The sequence below is a fragment of the Eriocheir sinensis genome, chromosome 35 (assembly GCF_024679095.1).
Source record: "Eriocheir sinensis breed Jianghai 21 chromosome 35, ASM2467909v1, whole genome shotgun sequence".
NCBI lineage: Eukaryota > Metazoa > Arthropoda > Malacostraca > Decapoda > Varunidae > Eriocheir > Eriocheir sinensis.
In genome coordinates, this window is record NC_066543.1 from 11,481,271 (window position 1) to 11,506,818 (window position 25,548).

The window sequence follows — 25,548 nt, forward strand, 5'->3', positions numbered from 1 at the left end:
TATATGTGGACATTTGTAGCTACTAGAAGAGGGTCAAATGGCAAGTGACGTGAGCCAAATCAGCTGGGAGGGTTCGGGGTCTTGAAAAATTGATATCTCCAGGTGCATTTTCTTGTTGTCAAAACACAATACTTGGACTTTAGTCCCAGTTTTTCATTTTGACTCTCTCAGAAATTGGACTTTTTAGCGTGGGTGGGGTGGGGGGGCATCCTGGGTACAGTCCTGTTTACTACATGAGGAGGGATTACATTATGGGGCTCTAAAAGATAATCTTGCTTAGGGCCCCCACAAGACTAGAAATAAGATAAAAAAATAAATAAATATTGCAAGATGTTGATGTGAAGTAAGGTGTTTTTTTTATTTCTTGTAGTTTCTACTTACTTGGAATACAATCAATGATACTATCTTTCACATCTCAGCTAACCTTTGACAGGCTTTCATGTTATGTGCATTATGCAAAATTATAAATTTGATCAAACATTGTATGAGGTCATTACTGTGAAGTGCAGTGAATAGTTTTTTTTCTGTTCTGCTGGTTTCTACTTACTGGTAGTACAAGCAATGTTAGCATCTCCCTCATATCCTGGGGGACATGTACAAACAGGGCGATGATTAATGACGCGACATTCAGCTTGAGAGCCACAGTTGCAAGGATCCTGACACTCTTGCCTGATACATGCCAGCCAGGATGGGCACTCAGAGTCAACATCACACTCAGGCCGCTCACATCGCTCATATGGATCGCCCTGGAATGCATAAAATGATGGGTTATTTTCATTCATGAGATACTGTTGTATGTGTTTCACTGAAGCTACATGATATGATTGGGTAATACTTCTGAAAACAATATGCATGTATATGAGAATATAGGGAGATTTACCAGAGGCCAGTCAACCTACACATTGTAATTCCTTAGAATCAATTATTCACGATCTCCCCCCCCAATCAAAAAATTCATTTATTCTCACCTTGCAGCACTCAGCTGTACCTAATTTACATAACTTTATACTTAACCCTTAATTAAGAGATAGAATTTTGTATTAACTCTGGAAATCGATTTGGTTGTCCTCCCATGTGAAAACAAAAGCCAGTGGTATGCTACAACACTGGTGCCAATAATATGCTGCAGTAACAAACATAAGACAAACTACTCACCAGGAAGCGATCAGGGCAGAAGCATTTGGCTCGCTGATTCACTACCCGACATTCTGCATTGATGCCACAGTTCTCGTAGTCACATGGATCTTCACACTCTCGGTTGATGCAAGCTTCCTTCGGCGGGCACTCTGAGTTGGCTCGACACCCAGCTGTAAAAAATTCTATATTAATTTGTGTGCACTGTATGTGTATTTATCAATGATAAACTGTGATACAATACTGGATATGTGAGTTCAACTCAATCTTGTAAAAATACAAGTAGGTAAGAACAAATAGTTGTAGGAGCACCTTTTTGATTCATTATTCTGTATGGTCTGCCAGGTAGGTAAGTTGATGCGGGTCTGCTGTAGTCTTACTAAAAAATATAATGAAATTTACCAAGCTAAAGAAAACTCACCCACAAGGCACTGTACATTGGGGTTCCCAACATAACCATCCGGGCAGGAACATACAGCTCTGTGTTGTGTGACGTGACACTCTGCATTGGGGGCACAGTTGTCATAGAGGGCACATGGATCTTTACACTGTTGCTGGATACAGGCTTGTTTATCGCTGCAGTCTCCATCCACCACACACTCTGGCTTGGGTGTAGTTACTTCTACTGATGGTGGGGAAGGCAGCCACAGTGGCAGGAGAGGGAAGAGAATTAGATGAGTCACCAGTGTGTACTCCCTCACCATTTGACCATCCTGGATATAACTTATTAAAAAAGTTACTTGGCTAGATAAGCACCATAAATAACATTTGACATAAAGCAATATTCCAGAGTGGCTCAGAAAGTGATCAAGAGCTTATTTGAATCCATATATATACATATATATATATATATATATATATATATATATATATATATATATATATATATATATATATATATATATATATATATATATATATATATATATATATATATATATATATATATATATATATATATATATATATATATATATATATATATATATATATATATAGAAGATCTTTTAGGATTTTAAATTTCCTGCTTGTCGGGAAATTTAAAAATCCCAAAACATCTTCTATGAAAATACATAAAACCAAAACCGAACTATTGTAAACCGGGCTATTTGAGGGACGACTGTGTGTGTATATATATATATATATATATATATATATATATATATATATATATATATATATATATATATATATATATATATATATATATATATATATATGAAGTATCACCAATTATATAAATTGCTATGATTCAGATGACTGTCTTATATAATTATTCATGGAAAATAAATCATACAGATATATACAAGAGACAAGAAGCAGTTTTCGGAAAGCTTAGAAAAGTTTATTGATGCTGAACGATGCAAAAAAAGATAAATGCAAATAGTTTAAAATCCATTCTTTTACAGAAATGATGCAGTATGTACGATGCAGGCTTCGTGGTGCAGGACTTGAGAGTGCAGGCTTCTGGATGCAGATTGAAACATTGCAGTCTTATAAACAATGCACAAGCTTATAGTACTAATCAATGATAGGCACAACAGAAACATGCATCGTGCTCTTACATGCGTGAAAAAGACAGACATAGAAAGAGGCATTCATTATCTTACTGGTGATACACTGATGGTAGGGGTTCCCAGATAAAGGTGGCGGACAAGAGCACACTGCTTGGTGCTGCACCACATCACACACTGCCGTGGGTGCACATGGGTTGGCGACAACACATGGGTTCTTACAGTCGTTGTTGTAGCATGCATGTTCGTATCGGCAGTCAGCATTTACTGTGCACTGTGGTCTCAGGTCAGGGAGTGGTATAGTGGGTGTGGAAGGCTCCCTGCACTCCACAAATGGGTTACCAAAGTGACCCGGAAGACAATGGCACCTTGGTGTATGGATCGTCACTCTGCAGTTGGCATTTAGGCCACACACTTGTTTTAGACATGGGTCAAGACATCGTTGGTTTAAACAGGCGAGATGATAGTCACAGTCATTGTCCACTAAGCACTCTGGGCGAGGGGTTGGCTTGGGTGGTGGGGTGGGTGGCTCTGGAAGGCGGCAGGAAACGAACGGGTTGCCAATGTATCCTGGAGGGCAGTTGCACTGAGGCCGATGTTTATCACCAGTACACACAGCCATGGGGGCACAGGGGTTGCTGACAATACACACGTCCCGACACACATTTGTGGTACACACCTGTGTAGTGAAGCAGTCTTGGTCTATCACACACTCAGGCCGCTCTGCTATTGGCACTGGGGTGCATACTGCCTCATGCATTTGGGCATAACAGTTTGGATCCTTGTCACATGGGGAAAGACTGCATGCCTTTACACATAGAGAATTATAGCATTTTTCATCAAAACTACACTGAGTACTAGTAGTGCAGCCAGCAGGGAGAGGATGAGATGTTACTGGTGGAGGTGGGGAAGGTGGGTGGGGCTCCTTCACCTGAGGCGGTACAGTCTCTATAATAGGGGGAGGCACAGGTGTAGTTGAACCTGATATTGGGAAAATGGGATGGTGTGGGTGCTCGGTAGTAACCCCAACAGGTGGAGGGGGAGGAGTAGGCATATCACTCAATACTGCTGAACATCCTCTCTGTGGGTCTCCAGTGGTGCCTGGTGGACATATACACACAGGCCTATGTTCAACAGTTTTACATTCGGCATTTTCTCCGCAGATTCTGAGAGCACATACTTCATAACAGAGAAGATTTATGCAGGAGTTGTCGATGTCACAATCATCATTATTCTCACAGGCAATGGGTACTGTAGGCATGATGGGAGGAAGGGGTCTAGTGGTAGTGATCAAAGGTGGGCGGACAGTAGGCATTTCAGCTGCTGGAGGTGGGGTGGTGGATGGAGGAGGAGACACAGGTTGTAGAGGTTTGTCATCTGGTACTGGTGTGTCTTCAGGCAGAGGAGGTAAAGGAGGAGGAGGAATAAATACTGCCAGAGCTGAGCATTTCAGGGTTGGGTTTCCTGATGTTCCTGGAGGACAAGAACAGACAACTTTATGGTCTTCAGTGCTGCACTCAGCATTTTCTCCACAAAGTCCAGGATAACAAATATCCATGCACAGTTGATTGACACAAGAATTGTCAAATGGGCAATCGCTTGAACTTTCACATCCAACTGCTTGAGGTGGAACAGTAGGTGGAGGTGGTGGTCTGGGAACAGGAGGTGGAGAGGGACGAGGAGTAGGGAAAACTGCGGTTGGAAGTGGAGTCGTAGAAGGTGGTGGGGAGACAGGTATAAGGGGGTCTTGAGGTGTAGGAGGTGGTGTGTCCTTCAGTGGTGTGACTGGTGTAGTTGTATCTACAAGGAGTGCATGACACTTGACTGTTGGGACTCCAGTGGTCCCTGGTGGACAGCTGCACACTGGGCGATGCACATCAATTTTGCAATCAGCATCTTCACCACAAATACCTAAAGCACACACATCATAACATTTGTGGTTTAGGCAAGAGTTATCAACAGGACATTCATCATTATTTTGACAAGCTATGATGACAGGAGCTGTGACAGGAGGTATTTCTGGCCGAGGAGGTGGTGTCTCTGGGGGCCTTGTAGTGGGTTCTTCAACAAGGGGAGGAGGGTGTGTCGAGGATGCCATGCCAGCAACTATTGGGTGGTCTGGAGGGGGCTGTGTTGTTTGGGCAACTGGTGAGGGAGATGTTGGAGGGAATTCAGTGGCAATTGCAATGCATTTTTCTGTTGGGTTTCCAGTAGTGCCAGGGGGACATACACATGCAGGGCGATTACCAACTGTCTGGCAATCAGCATCAAAGCCACATAACCCAGGATGACATATATCAAAGCAAAGTGAATTGACACAAGTGTTTTCTAGGGGGCACTCGTCATTTGTTGCACAGCCAACTGGCTCTGGTGGGGGAGTTGGTACTAAAGTTGGCATGGTGACTGGGGGATCAGTAGGTCTTAGTGTTGGTCTTATTCCAATAGGTGGAGGAGCAGTTGTAGATGGACCATGGCCAAATACAATAGGTTCATCGGATATTGATGTCGATTCAGTAACTGGTGAAATAACTTTTGGTCTTGAGGTAGTAAGGGAAGTGCACTTTACTTGTGGGTCACCGGTTGTCCCATAGGGGCACACACACACGGGTGAATGATCAATTTTAATACATTGAGAATTATCACCACAAGTACCAAAGGTACAGACATCGTAACACATCATATTGATACAGGACATTTCAGAGTCACACTCATCATTATTTTCACAAGCAGCTGCCAATGAAGGGATTACAGGTGATGGAGGAGGTCGAGGTATATGTGGCTCATGTGGTGGACGTGTTGCAGGTTCCCCTTCTGGTGGGGACCTGGGAGTTGTGGAACCAGGAATGGCCTGAATGGGCGGGTCGTCCACTGAGGGTGTGTCCCCTGCAATGGGAGGACGAGGTATTGTGGGTGTCTCTACTGCCATAGCAGAACACTTTAAAGTTGGGTTGCCAGTGGTTCCTGGAGGACATGTGCACTGTGGACGGTGGCCAATCGTTTGACAGTCTGCATTTTCTCCACAGTAACCAGGGTGACAAACATCAAGACACAATTTGTTCACACATGAAGTGTCGAAGGAACAATCATCGGAGGCCAGACACCCAATCGCCAGAGGTCCCGCTGTAGGAGGCATCGGTGGCTGTGTGACTGGAGGCTGAGGTGGTCGTGGTGTCGGGTCCTCTGCGAATGGAGGAGGCCCTGGACTCGTTGGATCAGCCACAGGTCGGAATGGATCTCCAGGTGGGGTTGGAGAATCGCCTGGTATGGGTGGCATAGGTGTGGTGGGTAGCTCAGTGGCTGTGGCCAAACACTGACTAGTTGGATCTCCTTCCGTTCCTGGAGGACAGCTACATACTGGTCGGTGATTCTGAATCTTGCAGTCAGCATTAGTTCCACATACGCCAAGGCTGCATACGTCGTAACACAACTCATTGATGCAAGAATTGTCCACTGTACAATCATCATTGTTCTCGCATGCAATTGGCACTGGTGGCTTCAAAGGAGAAGGTGGTGGTCGTGGAGACGTGGGCACTGGTTTCCTAGTTGTTGGTGTATCAGCAAATGGTGGTGGATGTGGAGTGGTTTCTCCATGTCCCGCTACTATTGGCTCATCGTCAGGTAAATCTGGTTCATCTGTTGCTGGTCGAAGAGTTGTTGGTATGTCAATAGCAAGAGCAATGCATTTATCTGTTGGATTGCCTGTTGTGTGAGGGGACATGTGCACTTAGGAGTGTGATTGACAGTCTGACAATCAGCATTATCACCGCATGGGGTAAAGTGACAAACATCGACACATAAATCATTGATGCAGCTGTTGTCCTTAGGACACTGGGTTGTGGTTTCACAGCCAATGGGCTCTGGTGAAAGTGGGATAACAGTAGATGGTCTTGGAGGTGGAGGCTGTGTTGGTCGAGGTGTGGGGAATTCGGCTATTGGAGGTGGTGCTGCTGAAGAAGATCCAGGATGAGGGAAGATTGGAACATCACTGACAACTGTATCTTCAGTAACTGGACTGGGAACTGTTGTGGGTTTTGCTGTTGACATTGCCGTGCATCCTGTCTGTGGGTCACCCGTTGTCCCATAGGGGCACACACACACAGGTCTATGATCAATACTAGTACACTGAGAATTATCACCACAAGTACCAAAGGTACAGACATCGTAGCACATCATATTAATACAGGACATTTCAGAGTCACACTCATCATTATTTTCACAAGCAGCTGGCAATGAAGGGATTACAGGTGATGGAGGAGGTCGAGGTATATGTGGCTCATGTGGTGGACGTGTTGCAGGTTCCCCTTCTGGTGGGGACCTGGGAGTTGTGGAACCAGGAATGGCCTGAATGGGCGGGTCGTCCACTGAGGGTGTGTCCCCTGCAATGGGAGGACGAGGTATTGTGGGTGTCTCTACTGCCATAGCAGAACACTTTAAAGTTGGGTTGCCAGTGGTTCCTGGAGGACATGTGCACTGTGGACGGTGGCCAATCGTTTGACAGTCTGCATTTTCTCCACAGTAACCGGGATGACAAACATCAAGACACAATTTGTTCACACATGAAGTGTCGAAGGAACAATCATCGGAGGCCAGACACCCAATCGCCAGAGGTCCTGCTGTAGGAGGCATCGGTGGCTGTGTGATTGGAGGCTGAGGTGGTCGTGGTGTCGGGTCCTCTGCGAATGGAGGAGGCCCTGGACTCGTTGGATCAGCCACAGGTCGGAATGGATCTCCAGGTGGGGTTGGAGAATCGCCTGGTATGGGTGGCATAGGTGTGGTGGGTAGCTCAGTGGCTGTGGCCAAACACTGACTAGTTGGATCTCCTTCCGTTCCTGGAGGACAGCTACATACTGGTCGGTGATTCTGAATCTTGCAGTCAGCATTAGTTCCACATACGCCAAGGCTGCATACGTCGTAACACAACTCATTGATGCAAGAATTGTCCACTGTACAATCATCATTGTTCTCGCATGCAATTGGCACTGGTGGCTTCAAAGGAGGAGGTGGTGGTCGTGGAGACGTGGGCACTGGTTTCCTAGTTGTTGGTGTATCAGCAAATGGTGGTGGATGTGGAGTGGTTTCTCCATGTCCCGCTACTATTGGCTCATCGTCAGGTAAATCTGGTTCATCTGTTGCTGGTCGAAGAGTTGTTGGTATGTCAATAGCAAGAGCAATGCATTTATCTGTTGGATTGCCTGTTGTGTGAGGGGGACATGTGCACTTAGGAGTGTGATTGACAGTCTGACAATCAGCATTATCACCGCATGGGGTAAAGTGACAAACATCGACACATAAATCATTGATGCAGCTGTTGTCCTTAGGACACTGGGTTGTGGTTTCACAGCCAATGGGCTCTGGTGAAAGTGGGATAACAGTAGATGGTCTTGGAGGTGGAGGCTGTGTTGGTCGAGGTGTGGGGAATTCGGCTATTGGAGGTGGTGCTGCTGAAGAAGATCCAGGATGAGGGAAGATTGGAACATCACTGACAACTGTATCTTCAGTAACTGGACTGGGAACTGTTGTGGGTTTTGCTGTTGACATTGCCGTGCATCCTGTCTGTGGATCACCCGTTGTCCCATAGGGGCACACACACACAGGTCTATGATCAATACTAGTACACTGAGAATTATCACCACAAGTACCAAAGGTACAGACATCGTAGCACATCATATTAATACAGGACATTTCAGAGTCACACTCATCATTATTTTCACAAGCAGCTGGCAATGAAGGGATTACAGGTGATGGAGGAGGTCGAGGTATATGTGGCTCATGTGGTGGACGTGTTGCAGGTTCCCCTTCTGGTGGGGACCTGGGAGTTGTGGAACCAGGAATGGCCTGAATGGGCGGGTCGTCCACTGAGGGTGTGTCCCCTGCAATGGGAGGATGAGGTATTGTGGGTGTCTCTACTGCCATAGCAGAACACTTTAAAGTTGGGTTGCCAGTGGTTCCTGGAGGACATGTGCACTGTGGACGGTGGCCAATCGTTTGACAGTCTGCATTTTCTCCACAGTAACCGGGGTGACAAACATCAAGACACAATTTGTTCACACATGAAGTGTCGAAGGAACAATCATCGGAGGCCAGACACCCAATCGCCAGAGGTCCTGCTGTAGGAGGCATCGATGGCTGTGTGACTGGAGGCTGAGGTGGTCGTGGTGTCGGGTCCTCTGCGAATGGAGGAGGCCCTGGACTCGTTGGATCAGCCACAGGTCGGAATGGATCTCCAGGTGGGGTTGGAGAATCGCCTGGTATGGGTGGCATAGGTGTGGTGGGTAGCTCAGTGGCTGTGGCCAAACACTGACTAGTTGGATCTCCTTCCGTTCCTGGAGGACAGCTACATACTGGTCGGTGATTCTGAATCTTGCAGTCAGCATTAGTTCCACATACGCCAAGGCTGCATACGTCGTAACACAACTCATTGATGCAAGAATTGTCCACTGTACAATCATCATTGTTCTCGCATGCAATTGGCACTGGTGGCTTCAAAGGAGGAGGTGGTGGTCGTGGAGACGTGGGCACTGGTTTCCTAGTTGTTGGTGTATCAGCAAATGGTGGTGGATGTGGAGTGGTTTCTCCATGTCCCGCTACTATTGGCTCATCGTCAGGTAAATCTGGTTCATCTGTTGCTGGTCGAAGAGTTGTTGGTATGTCAATAGCAAGAGCAATGCATTTATCTGTTGGATTGCCTGTTGTGTGAGGGGGACATGTGCACTTAGGAGTGTGATTGACAGTCTGACAATCAGCATTATCACCGCATGGGGTAAAGTGACAAACATCGACACATAAATCATTGATGCAGCTGTTGTCCTTAGGACACTGGGTTGTGGTTTCACAGCCAATGGGCTCTGGTGAAAGTGGGATAACAGTAGATGGTCTTGGAGGTGGAGGCTGTGTTGGTCGAGGTGTGGGGAATTCGGCTATTGGAGGTGGTGCTGCTGAAGAAGATCCAGGATGAGGGAAGATTGGAACATCACTGACAACTGTATCTTCAGTAACTGGACTGGGAACTGTTGTGGGTTTTGCTGTTGACATTGCCGTGCATCCTGTCTGTGGGTCACCCGTTGTCCCATAGGGGCACACACACACAGGTCTATGATCAATACTAGTACACTGAGAATTATCACCACAAGTACCAAAGGTACAGACATCGTAGCACATCATATTAATACAGGACATTTCAGAGTCACACTCATCATTATTTTCACAAGCAGCTGGCAATGAAGGGATTACAGGTGATGGAGGAGGTCGAGGTATATGTGGCTCATGTGGTGGACGTGTTGCAGGTTCCCCTTCTGGTGGGGACCTGGGAGTTGTGGAACCAGGAATGGCCTGAATGGGCGGGTCGTCCACTGAGGGTGTGTCCCCTGCAATGGGAGGATGAGGTATTGTGGGTGTCTCTACTGCCATAGCAGAACACTTTAAAGTTGGGTTGCCAGTGGTTCCTGGAGGACATGTGCACTGTGGACGGTGGCCAATCGTTTGACAGTCTGCATTTTCTCCACAGTAACCGGGGTGACAAACATCAAGACACAATTTGTTCACACATGAAGTGTCGAAGGAACAATCATCGGAGGCCAGACACCCAATCGCCAGAGGTCCCGCTGTAGGAGGCATCGATGGCTGTGTGACTGGAGGCTGAGGTGGTCGTGGTGTCGGGTCCTCTGCGAATGGAGGAGGCCCTGGACTCGTTGGATCAGCCACAGGTCGGACTGGATCTCCAGGTGGGGTTGGAGAATCGTCTGGTATGGGTGGCATAGGTGTGGTGGGTAGCTCAGTGGCTGTGGCCAAACACTGACTAGTTGGATCTCCTTCCGTTCCTGGAGGACAGCTACATACTGGTCGGTGATTCTGAATCTTGCAGTCAGCATTAGTTCCACATACGCCAAGGCTGCATACGTCGTAACACAACTCATTGATGCAAGAATTGTCCACTGTACAATCATCATTGTTCTCGCATGCAATTGGCACTGGTGGCTTCAAAGGAGGAGGTGGTGGTCGTGGAGACGTGGGCACTGGTTTCCTAGTTGTTGGTGTATCAGCAAATGGTGGTGGATGAGGAGTGGTTTTTCCATGTCCCGCTACTATTGGCTCATCGTCAGGTAAATCTGGTTCATCTGTTGCTGGTCTAAGAGTTGTTGGTATGTCAATAGCAAGAGCAATGCATTTATCTGTTGGATTGCCTGTTGTGTGAGGGGGACATGTGCACTTAGGAGTGTGATTGACAGTCTGACAATCAGCATTATCACCGCATGGGGTAAAGTGACAAACATCGACACATAAATCATTGATGCAGCTGTTGTCCTTAGGACACTGGGTTGTGGTTTCACAGCCAATGGGCTCTGGTGAAAGTGGGATAACAGTAGATGGTCTTGGAGGTGGAGGCTGTGTTGGTCGAGGTGTGGGGAATTCGGCTATTGGAGGTGGTGCTGCTGAAGAAGATCCAGGATGAGGGAAGATTGGAACATCACTGACAACTGTATCTTCAGTAACTGGACTGGGAACTGTTGTGGGTTTTGCCGTTGACATTGCTGTGCATCCTGTCTGTGGGTCACCCATTGTCCCATAGGGGCACACACACACAGGTCTATGATTTGATGGCCTACATTGAGAATTATCACCACAAGTACCAAAGGTACAGACATCGTAGCACATCATATTGATACAGGACATTTCAGAGTCACACTCATCATTATTTTCACAAGCAGCTGCCAATGAAGGGATTACAGGTGATGGAGGAGGTCGAGGTATATGTGGCTCATGTGGTGGACGTGTTGCAGGTTCTCCTTCTGGTGGGGACCTGGGAGTTGTGGAACCAGGAATGGCTTGAATGGGCGGGTCGTCTACTGAGGGTGTGTCCCCTGCAATGGGAGGATGAGGTATTGTGGGTGTCTCTACTGCCATAGCAGAACACTTTAAAGTTGGGTTGCCAGTGGTTCCTGGGGGACATGTGCACTGTGGACGGTGGCCAATCGTTTGACAGTCTGCATTTTCTCCACAGTAACCAGGGTGACAAACATCAAGACACAATTTGTTCACACATGAAGTGTCGAAGGAACAATCATCGGAGGCCAGACACCCAATCGCCAGAGGTCCCGCTGTAGGAGGCATCGGTGGCTGTGTGACTGGAGGCTGAGGTGGTCGGGGTGTCGGGTCCTCTGCGAATGGAGGAGGCCATGGACTCGTTGGATCAGCCACAGGTCGGACTGGATCTCCAGGTGGGGTTGGAGAATCGCCTGGTATGGGTGGCATAGGTGTGGTGGGTAGCTCAGTGGCTGTGGCCAAACACTGAGTAGTTGGATCTCCTTCAGTTCCTGGTGGACAGCTACATACTGGTCGATGCTCTCGCACCTTGCAGTCAGCATTTGTTCCACATACGCCAAGGCTGCATACGTCGTAGCAAAGGTTATTGATACATGTATTGTCAATAGTGCAATTATCATTGTTTTCACATGCTATAGCTACTTCCAGTATTATAGGTTGAATTACTGGTGGTTCAAATATTTGTACTGGAGGCCTTGTTGATGGATATTCAACGTATGGTGGAGGCATGGTTGGTGGTTTGCCAAGACCAGGAAAAAGGGATTCAGGAGGAGTATGTGTTTCTGCTATTGGAGGAAGGAAAGATGAAACTTCTGTTGATAAAGCAATGCATCTCTCTGTTGGATTCCCAGTTGTTCCTGGTGGACATAAACAACTTGGCCTGTGTCCTACAGTTTGGCACTCTGCATCTTTTCCACAGAGACCTTGTTTGCATATATCAAAGCACATTCGATTGATGCAAGTTGTTGCAATTCCACAATCATCATTATTATCACATCCAATGGGTACTGGTGGTGGGGGAGATGCAACAGTTGGGCGTTCAATTGCAGGTGGTGTTGGTCTAGGTTTGGGTTTTTCTGCTATAGGTGATGGTCGAGAAGTTGGATCTGAAATTGGATGAATTGGATCTTGAGGTATCTGTGATGCGTCGGTTAATGGAGTCTCTGTTGTTGAACTTTCAGAGAATAAAGAATTGCATTTGATTTGAGGATCTCCAGTTGTACCAGGAGGGCAGAGACATACAGGCCTATGACTATGTGTTCTACAATTAGAAAAGATACCACATACACCAAGACTGCATGCATCATAGCACAATAAATTAATGCAAGTGTTATCAAGATCACATTCATCATTATTTTTACATGCTTGAGCCAAAGGGGGAAGTAGTGGAGGAGGTGGGGGTCTAGTCAAAAGTAGGTCAGGAGGAGGGTCTGGTTTGTGTTCTGCAATAGGGTCAGGTCGTATGGTTGAGGAATCGGAAATAGGGAGAATAGGTGGGTCATATACTAAAGGTGTGTCTCCTACAACTGGAGGGCCAGGTGGTGGTATGGTCTCCATAGCTAATGCAGAACATTTCATTGTTGGGTTGCCTGTTGTTCCTGGAGGACAATCGCAGAATGGACGATGGTTAAGGATATGGCAATTAGCATTCTTACCACATAGACCAGGATTACATATATTAAGACAGAGTCTGTTCACACAGGAGTTGTCCGAAGGACAGTCGTCTGAAACTTCACAGCCAACTGGCAAGGGTCCTGGCGTGGGAGGTGGCTGAGGATGTGTAACTGGGGGATGAGTGGGTCGGGGTGATGGGTGTTCTACTAGTGGGGGAGGACCTGGACTTGTTGGGTCTACGACAGGATGAAGTGGAGCGTCAGGTGGAATTGGCGTATGATCGGGTATGGGTGGCATTGGTGTGGTGGGTTGTTCGGTGACAATTGCTAAGCAGAGCATAGTTGGATCCCCTTGAGTTCCTGGAGGACAGCTGCATACTGGTCGACGATCGTTTATTTTACAGTCAGCATTTGTCCCACAAACACCAAGGCTGCATACATCATAGCACAACCTATTGATACAAGAATTATCTGAAAAACAGTCGTGATTTGTCTCGCAAGCAATAGCAATTTCGGGTACAATTGGATACAGGGCAGGAGGATGTACAAAAGGCTGTGTGGGTTGTGGGGAAGGGTACTCCACAGAAGGAACAGGTGGTCTATATGTTGACCCTTGAATGGGAGTAATGATTTCTTCTTCATATTGATCTGGGACTTCTGCAAAAGGCCTAACAGTGGTAGATGTCTCTGTCAAGAGAGCAATGCACTGCACGGTGGGGTTGCCTGTTGTTCCAGGGGGGCATATGCAAGATGGTTTGTGACCGACTGTCTGACAGTCTGCATTTTCCCCACAGAGACCAGGATAACAAATATTTAGGCAAAATCTGTTAACACAGGTATTGTCAAAGGGACAATTATCACTGCTTTCACAACCAATAGGAACAAGTGGAACGATGGGAATCTCGGGTGGAGGTCTAGGTGTTGGTTGTGTGGGTCGGCTGGTGGGATACTCAGCGAATGCTGGAGGAATCTCTGATGATGGACCAGCAACTGGCCTAACTGTGTCATCAATTTGCTGGATGGGCACGTCAGTTACTGGGGGGAGTGTTGTGATCCTCTCTGTAGTAGTAGCCTGACACTTGATTTGAGGATCTCCTCGCGTTCCAGGAGGACATGAACAAACTGGGCGGTGGTTGAAAGTCTGGCAGTCAGCATCTTCTCCACACATGTTGATGGCACAGGCATCATAACACATCATATTAAGACACGACTCCCCTGCATCACAGTCATCGTTATTTTCACATGCCGCTGGAAGCACCGGTACTATAGGTGATGGAGGAGGTCGGGGGATATAAGGCTGCAGTGGTGGACGTGTTGCATCTTCTCCTAGTGGCGGGGCCCTGGGCGTTGTAGGACCAGGAATGGGTTGAATGGGTGGATCCTCTACTGATGGGCTGTCTCCTGCGACGGGAGGATAAGGCGCTGATGGTGTCTCTACGTCCACTGCAGAACACTTTATGGTTGGGTTGCCCGTTGTTCCAGGAGGACATGTGCACACAGGGCGGTGGACAAGGGTTTGACAGATGGCACTCTCGCCACATAATGCAGGGTAACAGACATCAAGACAAAGTCTGTTCACACAGGAGTTGTCTGTAGGACAGTCGTCTGAAACTTCACAGCCAACTGGCAAGGGTCCTGGTGTGGGAGGTGGCTGAGGCTGTGTAACTGGTGGCTGTGTTGGTCTTGGTGACGGGGGCACTGCTAGTGGGGGAGGACCTGCAGTTGGTGGGTCTGCTACAGGATGGATCGGAGAGTGTGTTGGCGGAGGGGAATCATCTGATGAGGGGGGCATTGGAGTGGTGGGACGCTCAGTAACTTCAGCTATACACTGTCTTGTTGGATCTCCTTGGGTTCCTGGGGGACAGCTGCACACTGGTCGATGATCCTTTATCTTGCAGTCAGCGTTCGTTCCGCAGACTCCCAGGCTACATACATCATAACAAAGCTTGTTTATGCATGAGTTGTCCATGGCGCAGTCATCGTTGTTTTCACAGGCAATTATTATTGGAGTAGTTATCGGCACAGGCTTAGGGGGAGGCGGAGGAGGCTCTGTTGGCCGAAGGGTTGGGTACTCAACATCCGGAGTTGGTGGCCTGGACGTTGAACCCGAGATGGGAATGATGTCTTCATCTTGTGGATGCTCTGGATCTTCAGCAAGAGGCCTGAGTGTGCTGGTCACCTCAGTCAGTAGAGCACTGCAATGCCTCGTGGGATTACCTGTTGTTCCAGGTGGACATATGCATAACGGTCTGTGATCAACAGTTTCACAGTCAGCATTTTCCCCACAAAGTCCTGGATAACAAATGTTCATACACAAGTTATTAACACAGGAATTATCATACGGGCACTCATCAACACTCTCACACCCAACGGGAAGTGACGGAGGCAATGGAATCTCGGGTGGAGGTCTAGGCGTTGGTTGTGTGGGTCGGCTGGTGGGATATTCAGCGAATGCTGGAGGAATCTCTGATGATGGACCAGCAACTGGCCTAACTGTGTCATCAATTTGCTGGATAGGCACGTCAGTTACTGGGGGGAGTGTTGTGATCCTCTCTGTAGTAGTAGCCTGACACTTGATTTGAGGATCTCCTCGCGTTCCAGGAGGACATGAACAAACTGGGCGGTGGTTGAAAGTCTGGCAGTCAGCATCTTCTCCACACATGTTGATGGCACAGGCATCGTAACACATCATATTAAGACACGACTCCCCTGCATCACAGTCATCGTTATTTTCACATGCTGCTGGAAGCACCGGTACTATAGGTGATGGAGGAGGTCGGGGGATATAAGGCTGCAGTGGTGGACGTGTTGCATCTTCTCCTAGTGGCGGGGCCCTGGGCGTTGTAGGACCAGGAATGGGTTGAATAGGTGGATCCTCTACTGATGGGCTGTCTCCTGCGACGGGAGGATAAGGCGCTGATGGTGTCTCTACGTCCACTGCAGAACACTTTATGGTTGGGTTGCCCGTTGTTCCTGGAGGACATGTGCACACAGGGCGGTGGACAAGGGTTTGACAGATGGCACTCTCGCCACATAATGCAGGGTAGCAGACATCAAGACAAAGTCTGTTCACGCAGGAGTTGTCCGAAGGACAGTCGTCTGAAACTTCACAGCCAACTGGCAAGGGTCCTGGTGTGGGAGGTGGCTGAGGCTGTGTAACTGGTGGCTGTGTTGGTCTTGGTGATGGGGGCACTGCTAGTGGGGGAGGACCTGCAGTTGGTGGGTCTGCTACAGGATGGATCGGAGAGTGTGTTGGCAGTGGGGAATCATCTGATGAGGGAGGCATTGGAGTGGTGGGACGCTCAGTAACTTCAGCTATACACTGTCTTGTTGGATCTCCTTGGGTTCCTGGAGGACAGCTGCACACTGGTCGATGATCATTTATCTTGCAGTCCGCGTTTGTTCCGCAGACTCCCAGGCTACATACATCATAACAAAGCTTGTTTATGCATGAGTTGTCCATGGCGCAGTCATCGTTGTTTTCACAGGCAATTATTATTGGAGGAGTTATCGGCACAGGCTTAGGGGGAAGCAGAGGAGGCTCTGTTGGCCGAAGGGTTGGGTACTCAACATCCGGAGTTGGTGGCCTGGACGTTGAACCCGAGATGGGAATGATGTCTTCATCTTGTGGATGCTCCGGATCTTCAGCAAGAGGCCTGAGTGTGCTGGTCACCTCAGTCAGTAGAGCACTGCAATGCCTCGTGGGATTACCTGTTGTTCCAGGTGGACATATGCATAACGGTCTGTGATCAACAGTTTCACAGTCAGCATTTTCCCCACAAAGTCCTGGATAACAAATGTTCATACACAAGTTATTTACGCATGAATTATCATACGGGCACTCATCAACACTCTCACACCCAACGGGAAGTGACGGAGGCAATGGAATTTCGGGTGGAGGTCTAGGCGTTGGTTGTGGGGGTCGGCTGGTGGGATATTCAGCAAATGCTGGAGGAATCTCTGATGATGGACCAGCAACTGGCCTAACTGTGTCATCAATTTGCTGGATAGGCACGTCAGTTACTGGGGGGAGTGTTGTGATCCTCTCTGTAGTAGTAGCCTGACACTTGATTTGAGGATCTCCTCGCGTTCCAGGAGGACATGAACAAACTGGGCGGTGGTTGAAAGTCTGGCAGTCAGCATCTTCTCCACACATGTTGATGGCACAGGCATCATAACACATCATATTAAGACACGACTCCCCTGCATCACAGTCATCGTTATTTTCACATGCTGCTGGAAGCACCGGTACTATAGGTGATGGAGGAGGTCGGGGGATATAAGGCTGCAGTGGTGGACGTGTTGCATCTTCTCCTAGTGGCGGGGCCCTGGGCGTTGTAGGACCAGGAATGGGTTGAATGGGTGGATCCTCTACTGATGGGCTGTCTCCTGCGACGGGAGGATAAGGCGCTGATGGTGTCTCTACGTCTACTGCAGAACACTTTATGGTTGGGTTGCCCGTTGTTCCTGGAGGACATGTGCACACAGGGCGGTGGACAAGGGTTTGACAGATGGCACTCTCGCCACATAATGCAGGGTAGCAGACATCAAGACAAAGTCTGTTCACACAGGAGTTGTCCGAAGGACAGTCGTCTGAAACTTCACAGCCAACTGGCAAGGGTCCTGGTGTGGGAGGTGGCTGAGGCTGTGTAACTGGTGGCTGTGTTGGTCTTGGTGATGGGGGCACTGCTAGTGGGGGAGGACCTGCAGTTGGTGGGTCTGCTACAGGATGGATCGGAGAGTGTGTTGGCAGTGGGGAATCATCTGATGAGGGAGGCATTGGAGTGGTGGGACGCTCAGTAACTTCAGCTATACACTGTCTTGTTGGATCTCCTTGGGTTCCTGGAGGACAGCTGCACACTGGTCGATGATCATTTATCTTGCAGTCCGCGTTTGTTCCGCAGACTCCCAGGCTACATACATCATAACAAAGCTTGTTTATGCATGAGTTGTCCATGGCGCAGTCATCGTTGTTTTCACAGGCAATTATTATTGGAGGAGTTATCGGCACAGGCTTAGGGGGAGGCGGAGGAGGCTCTGTTGGTCGAAGGGTTGGGTACTCAACATCCGGAGTTGGTGGCCTGGACGTTGAACCCGAGATGGGAATGATGTCTTCATCTTGTGGATGCTCCGGATCTTCAGCAAGAGGCCTGAGTGTGCTGGTCACCTCAGTCAGTAGAGCACTGCAATGCCTCGTGGGATTACCTGTTGTTCCAGGTGGACATATGCATAACGGTCTGTGATCAACAGTTTCACAGTCAGCATTTTCCCCACAAAGTCCTGGATAACAAATGTTCAAACACAAGTTATTTACACAAGAATTATCATACGGGCACTCATCAACACTCTCACACCCAACGGGAAGTGACGGAGGCAATGGAATCTCGGGTGGAGGTCTAGGCGTTGGTTGTGTGGGTCGGCTGGTGGGATATTCAGCGAATGCTGGAGGAATCTCTGATGATGGACCAGCAACTGGGTTAACTGTGTCATCAATTTGCTGGATAGGCACATCAGTTACTGGGGGGAGTGTTGTGATCCTCTCTGTAGTAGTAGCCTGACACTTGATTTGAGGATCTCCCTTTGTTCCGGGAGGACACAGACAAATTGGACGATGGTTCAAAGTCTGGCAGTCAGCATCTTCTCCACACATGTTGATGGCACAGGCATCATAACACATCATATTAAGACACGACTCCCCTGCATCACAGTCATCGTTATTTTCACATGCCGCTGGAAGCACCGGTACTATAGGTGATGGAGGAGGTCGGGGGATATAAGGCTGCAGTGGTGGACGTGTTGCATCTTCTCCTAGTGGCGGGGCCCTGGGCGTTGTAGGACCAGGAATGGGTTGAATAGGTGGATCCTCTACTGATGGGCTGTCTCCTGCGACGGGAGGATAAGGCGCTGATGGTGTCTCTACGTCCACTGCAGAACACTTTATGGTTGGGTTGCCCGTTGTTCCTGGAGGACATGTGCACACAGGGCGGTGGACAAGGGTTTGACAGATGGCACTCTCGCCACATAATGCAGGGTAGCAGACATCAAGACAAAGTCTGTTCACACAGGAGTTGTCCGAAGGACAGTCGTCTGAAACTTCACAGCCAACTGGCAAGGGTCCTGGTGTGGGAGGTGGCTGAGGCTGTGTAAGTGGTGGCTGTGTTGGTCTTGGTGATGGGGGCACTGCTAGTGGGGGAGGACCTGCAGTTGGTGGGTCTGCTACAGGATGGATCGGAGAGTGTGTTGGCGGTGGGGAATCATCTGATGAGGGAGGCATTGGAGTGGTGGGACGCTCAGTAACTTCAGCTATACACTGTCTTGTTGGATCTCCTTGGGTTCCTGGAGGACAGCTGCACACTGGTCGATGATCATTTATCTTGCAGTCAGCGTTTGTTCCGCAGACTCCCAGGCTACATACATCATAACAAAGCTTGTTTATGCATGAGTTGTCCATGGTGCAGTCATCGTTGTTTTCACAAGCAATTATTATTGGAGGAGTTATCGGCACAGGCTTAGGGGGAGGTGGAGGAGGCTCTGTTGGCCGAAGGGTTGGGTACTCAACATCCGGAGTTGGTGGCCTGGACGTTGAACCCGAGATGGGAATGATGTCTTCATCTTGTGGATGCTCTGGATCTTCAGCAAGAGGCCTGAGTGTGCTGGTCACCTCAGTCAGTAGAGCACTGCAATGCCTTGTGGGATTACCTGTTGTTCCAGGTGGACATATGCATAACGGTCTGTGATCAACAGTTTCACAGTCAGCATTTTCCCCACAAAGTCCTGGATAACAAATGTTCATACACAAGTTATTTACACAAGAATTATCATAAGGGCACTCATCTACACTCTCACACCCAACGGGAAGTGACGGAGGCAATGGAATCTCGGGTGGAGGTCTAGGCGTTGGTTGTGTGGGTCGGCTGGTGGGATATTCAGCGAATGCTGGAGGAATCTCTGATGATGGACCAGCAACTGGCCTAACTGTGTCATCAATTTGCTGGATAGGCACGTCAGTTACTGGGGGGAGTGTTGTGATCCTCTCTGTAGTAGTAGCCTGACACTTGATTTGAGGATCTCCCTTTGTTCCGGGAGGACACAGACAAATTGGGCGATGGTTCAAAGTCTGGCAGTCAGCATCTTCTCCACACATGTTGATGGCACAGGCATCATAACACATCATATTAAGACACGACTCCCCTGCATCACAGTCATCGTTATTTTCACATGCCGCTGGAAGCACTGGTACTATAGGTGATGGAGGAGGTCGGGGGATATAAGGCTGCAGTGGTGGACGTGTTGCATCTTCTCCTAGTGGCGGGGCCCTGGGCGTTGTAGGACCGGGAATGGGTTGAATGGGTGGATCCTCTACTGATGGGCTGTCTCCTGCGATGGGAGGATAAGGCGCTGATGGTGTCTCTACGTCCACTGCAGAACACTTTATGGTTGGGTTGCCCGTTGTCCCTGGAGGACATGTGCACACAGGGCGGTGGACAAGGGTTTGACAGATGGCACTCTCGCCACATAATGCAGGGTAGCAGACATCAAGACAAAGTCTGTTCACACAGGAGTTGTCTGAAGGACAGTCGTCTGAAACTTCACAACCAACTGGCAAGGGTCCTGGTGTGGGAGGTGGCTGAGGCTGTGCAACTGGTGGCTGTGTTGGTCTTGGTGACGGGGGCACTGCTAGTGGGGGAGGACCTGCAGTTGGTGGGTCTGCTACAGGATGGATCGGAGAGTGTGTTGGCGGAGGGGAATCATCTGATGAGGGAGGCATTGGAGTGGTGGGACGCTCAGTAACTTCAGCTATACACTGTCTTGTTGGATCTCCTTGGGTTCCTGGAGGACAGCTGCACACTGGTCGATGATCATTTATCTTGCAGTCAGCGTTCATTCCGCAGACTCCCAGGCTACATACATCATAACAAAGCTTGTTTATGCATGAGTTGTCCATGGTGCAGTCATCGTTGTTTTCACAAGCAATTATTATTGGAGGAGTTATCGGCACAGGCTTAGGGGGAGGCAGAGGAGGCTCTGTTGGCCGAAGGGTTGGGTACTCAACATCTGGAGTTGGTGGCCTGGACGTTGAACCCGAGATGGGAATGATGTCTTCATCTTGTGGATGCTCCGGATCTTCAGCAAGAGGCCTGAGTGTGCTGGTCACCTCAGTCAGTAGAGCACTGCAATGCCTCGTGGGATTACCTGTTGTTCCAGGTGGACATATGCATAACGGTCTGTGATCAACAGTTTCACAGTCAGCATTTTCCCCACAAAGTCCTGGATAACAAATGTTCATACACAAGTTATTTACACAAGAATTATCATACGGGCACTCATCTACACTCTCACACCCAATGGGAAGTGACGGAGGCAATGGAATCTCGGGTGGAGGTCTAGGCGTTGGTTGTGTGGGTCGGCTGGTGGGATATTCAGCGAATGCTGGAGGAATCTCTGATGATGGACCAGCAACTGGCCTAACTGTGTCATCAATTTGCTGGATAGGCACGTCAGTTACTGGGGGGAGTGTTGTGATCCTCTCTGTAGTAGTAGCCTGACACTTGATTTGAGGATCTCCCTTTGTTCCGGGAGGACACAGACAAATTGGACGATGGTTCAAAGTCTGGCAGTCAGCATCTTCTCCACACATGTTGATGGCACAGGCATCATAACACATCATATTAAGACACGACTCCCCTGCATCACAGTCATCGTTATTTTCACATGCTGCTGGAAGCACCGGTACTATAGGTGATGGAGGAGGTCGGGGGATATAAGGCTGCAGTGGTGGACGTGTTGCATCTTCTCCTAGTGGCGGGGCCCTGGGCGTTGTAGGACCAGGAATGGGTTGAATAGGTGGATCCTCTACTGATGGGCTGTCTCCTGCGACGGGAGGATAAGGCGCTGATGGTGTCTCTACGTCCACTGCAGAACACTTTATGGTTGGGTTGCCCGTTGTTCCTGGAGGACATGTGCACACAGGGCGGTGGACAAGGGTTTGACAGATGGCACTCTCGCCACATAATGCAGGGTAGCAGACATCAAGACAAAGTCTGTTCAGACAGGAGTTGTCCGAAGGACAGTCGTCTGAAACTTCACAGCCAACTGGCAAGGGTCCTGGTGTGGGAGGTGGCTGAGGCTGTGTAACTGGTGGCTGTGTTGGTCTTGGTGATGGGGGCACTGCTAGTGGGGGAGGACCTGCAGTTGGTGGGTCTGCTACAGGATGGATCGGAGAGTGTGTTGGCAGTGGGGAATCATCTGATGAGGGAGGCATTGGAGTGGTGGGACGCTCAGTAACTTCAGCTATACACTGTCTTGTTGGATCTCCTTGGGTTCCTGGAGGACAGCTGCACACTGGTCGATGATCATTTATCTTGCAGTCCGCGTTTGTTCCGCAGACTCCCAGGCTACATACATCATAACAAAGCTTGTTTATGCATGAGTTGTCCATGGTGCAGTCATCGTTGTTTTCACAGGCAATTATTATTGGAGGAGTTATAGGTACAGGCTTAGGGGGAGGCAGAGGAGGCTCTGTTGGCCGAAGGGTTGGGTACTCAACATCCGGAGTTGGTGGCCTGGACGTTGAACCTGAGATGGGAATGATGTCTTCATCTTGTGGATGTTCCGGATCTTCAGCAAGAGGCCTGAGTGTGCTGGTCACCTCAGTCAGTAGAGCACTGCAATGCCTCGTGGGATTACCTGTTGTTCCAGGTGGACATATGCATAACGGTCTGTGATCAACAGTTTCACAGTCAGCATTTTCCCCACAAAGTCCTGGATAACAAATGTTCATACACAAGTTATTAACACAGGAATTATCATACGGGCACTCATCTACACTCTCACACCCAACGGGAAGTGACGGAGGCAATGGAATCTCGGGTGGAGGTCTAGGCGTTGGTTGTGTGGGTCGGCTGGTGGGATATTCAGCGAATGCTGGAGGAATCTCTGATGATGGACCAGCAACTGGGTTAACTGTGTCATCAATTTGCTGGATAGGCACGTCAGTTACTGGGGGGAGTGTTGTGATCCTCTCTGTAGTAGTAGCCTGACACTTGATTTGAGGATCTCCCTTTGTTCCGGGAGGACACAGACAAATTGGCCGATGGTTCAAAGTCTGGCAGTCAGCATCTTCTCCACACATGTTGATGGCACAGGCATCATAACACATCATATTAAGACACGACTCCCCTGCATCACAGTCATCGTTATTTTCACATGCCGCTGGAAGCACCGGTACTATAGGTGATGGAGGAGGTCGGGGGATATAAGGCTGCAGTGGTGGACGTGTTGCATCTTCTCCTAGTGGCGGGGCCCTGGGCGTTGTAGGACCGGGAATGGGTTGAATGGGTGGATCCTCTACTGATGGGCTGTCTCCTGCGATGGGAGGATAAGGCGCTGATGGTGTCTCTACGTCCACTGCAGAACACTTTATGGTTGGGTTGCCCGTTGTTCCTGGAGGACATGTGCACACAGGGCGGTGGACAAGGGTTTGACAGATGGCACTCTCGCCACATAATGCAGGGTAGCAGACATCAAGACAAAGTCTGTTCAGACAGGAGTTGTCTGAAGGACAGTCGTCTGAAACTTCACAGCCAACTGGCAAGGGTCCTGGTGTGGGAGGTGGCTGAGGCTGTGTAAGTGGTGGCTGTGTTGGTCTTGGTGATGGGGGCACTGCTAGTGGGGGAGGACCTGCAGTTGGTGGGTCTGCTACAGGATGGATCGGAGAGTGTGTTGGCGGTGGGGAATCATCTGATGAGGGAGGCATTGGAGTGGTGGGACGCTCAGTAACTTCAGCTATACACTGTCTTGTTGGATCTCCTTGGGTTCCTGGGGGACAGCTGCACACTGGTCGATGATCATTTATCTTGCAGTCAGCGTTTGTTCCGCAGACTCCCAGGCTACATACATCATAACAAAGCTTGTTTATGCATGAGTTGTCCATGGTGCAGTCATCGTTGTTTTCACAGGCAATTATTATTGGAGGAGTTATAGGTACAGGCTTAGGGGGAGGTGGAGGAGGCTCTGTTGGCCGAAGGGTTGGGTACTCAACATCCGGAGTTGGTGGCCTGGACGTTGAACCCGAGATGGGAATGATGTCTTCATCTTGTGGATGCTCCGGATCTTCAGCAAGAGGCCTGAGTGTGCTGGTCACCTCAGTCAGTAGAGCACTGCAATGCCTCGTGGGATTACCTGTTGTTCCAGGTGGACATATGCATAACGGTCTGTGATCAACAGTTTCACAGTCAGCATTTTCCCCACAAAGTCCTGGATAACAAATGTTCAAACACAAGTTATTTACACAAGAATTATCATACGGGCACTCATCAACACTCTCACACCCAACGGGAAGTGACGGAGGCAATGGAATCTCGGGTGGAGGTCTAGGCGTTGGTTGTGTGGGTCGGCTGGTGGGATATTCAGCGAATGCTGGAGGAATCTCTGATGATGGACCAGCAACTGGCCTAACTGTGTCATCAATTTGCTGGATGGGCACGTCAGTTACCGGGGGGAGTGTTGTGATCCTTTCTGTAGTAGTAGCCTGACACTTGATTTGAGGATCTCCTCGTGTTCCAGGAGGACATGAACAAACTGGGCGATGGCTAAAAGTCTGGCAGTCAGCATCTTCTCCACACATGTTGATGGCACAGGCATCGTAACACATCATATTAATACATGACTCCCCTGCATCACAGTCATCGTTATTTTCACATGCCGCTGGAAGCACCGGTACTATAGGTGTTGGAGGAGGTCGGGGTATATAAGGCTGCAGTGGTGGGCGTGTTGCATCTTCTCCTAGCGGCGGGGCCCTGGGCGTTGAAGACCCAGGAATGGGTTGAATGGGTGGATCATCTACTGATGGGCTGTCCCCGGCAATGGGAGGGAGAGGCGTTGTTGATGTCTCTACTGCTACTGCAGAACATTTTATTGTTGGGTTGCCTGTTGTTCCTGAAGGACACGTACACAGTGGACGGTGGGCAAAAGTTTGACAGTTAGCATTTGTTCCACATAATCCAGGGTAACAAACATCAAGGCAAAGTCTGTTTACACAAGAATTGTCTGGTGGGCAGTCATCTGAGGCTTTACAGCCACTTGGTAACGGCCTTGGTGTTGGGGGTGGCTGAGGCTGTGTAACTGGTGGCTGTGTTGGCCGAGGTGGGTGGTGTTCTGCCAGTGGAGGGAATTTTGATGGTGTTTGTTCAGTCAATGGAATGATTTTGTGTTCAACTGAGAGAGGTACTTCTGTTATTGGTTTTATAGGGACTTCTGTAGACAATGCAACACACTTTTCAGTTGGGGTCCCTGATGTACCTGGTGGACAAGTGCATACTGGGCGATGATGTGTTACTCTGCAATCAGCATCTTGTCCACAAAGTCCCAAAGAACACACATCATAACACAGCTTATTGTAGCATGTGTTATCCATAGCACAATCATCATTAGCTTCACATACAATGGGAACTGGTGGGATGATTGGT

General features: G+C 48.9%; 1 protein-coding gene and 1 long non-coding RNA gene across 7 annotated transcripts in view; one reads left to right on the top strand and one right to left on the bottom strand.

Moving 5' to 3' along the window:
• The window catches only part of LOC127007397 (uncharacterized), a 236,880-nt gene that overhangs the window by 37,266 nt on the left and 174,066 nt on the right, over positions 1–25,548 (bottom strand). For 3 of the 4 annotated variants that reach the window (XM_050878328.1, XM_050878332.1, XM_050878331.1), the window contains exons 57-59: positions 1,556–1,759; positions 1,156–1,307; positions 548–746 (exon numbers count right to left, since the gene is read on the bottom strand). In XM_050878328.1, the coding sequence (XP_050734285.1) occupies positions 548–746; positions 1,156–1,307; positions 1,556–1,759 (555 nt within the window). The remainder of the gene's footprint in view (positions 1–547; positions 747–1,155; positions 1,308–1,555; positions 1,760–25,548) is intronic. The other variant, XM_050878330.1, reaches the window with a different exon arrangement.
• LOC127007399 (uncharacterized) lies at positions 5,406–11,927 on the top strand. Of its 3 annotated transcripts, none has more exons than XR_007760229.1 (3): positions 5,406–5,549; positions 10,031–10,288; positions 11,783–11,927. It is a non-coding gene; the product is annotated as an uncharacterized LOC127007399 (long non-coding RNA). The 3 variants fall into 3 exon arrangements; XR_007760228.1 differs by lacking the exon at positions 10,031–10,288 and adding an exon at positions 8,537–8,749 and having other exon boundaries at positions 11,738–11,880; XR_007760230.1 differs by lacking the exons at positions 5,406–5,549; positions 10,031–10,288 and adding exons at positions 6,899–7,042; positions 8,537–8,749 and having other exon boundaries at positions 11,738–11,880.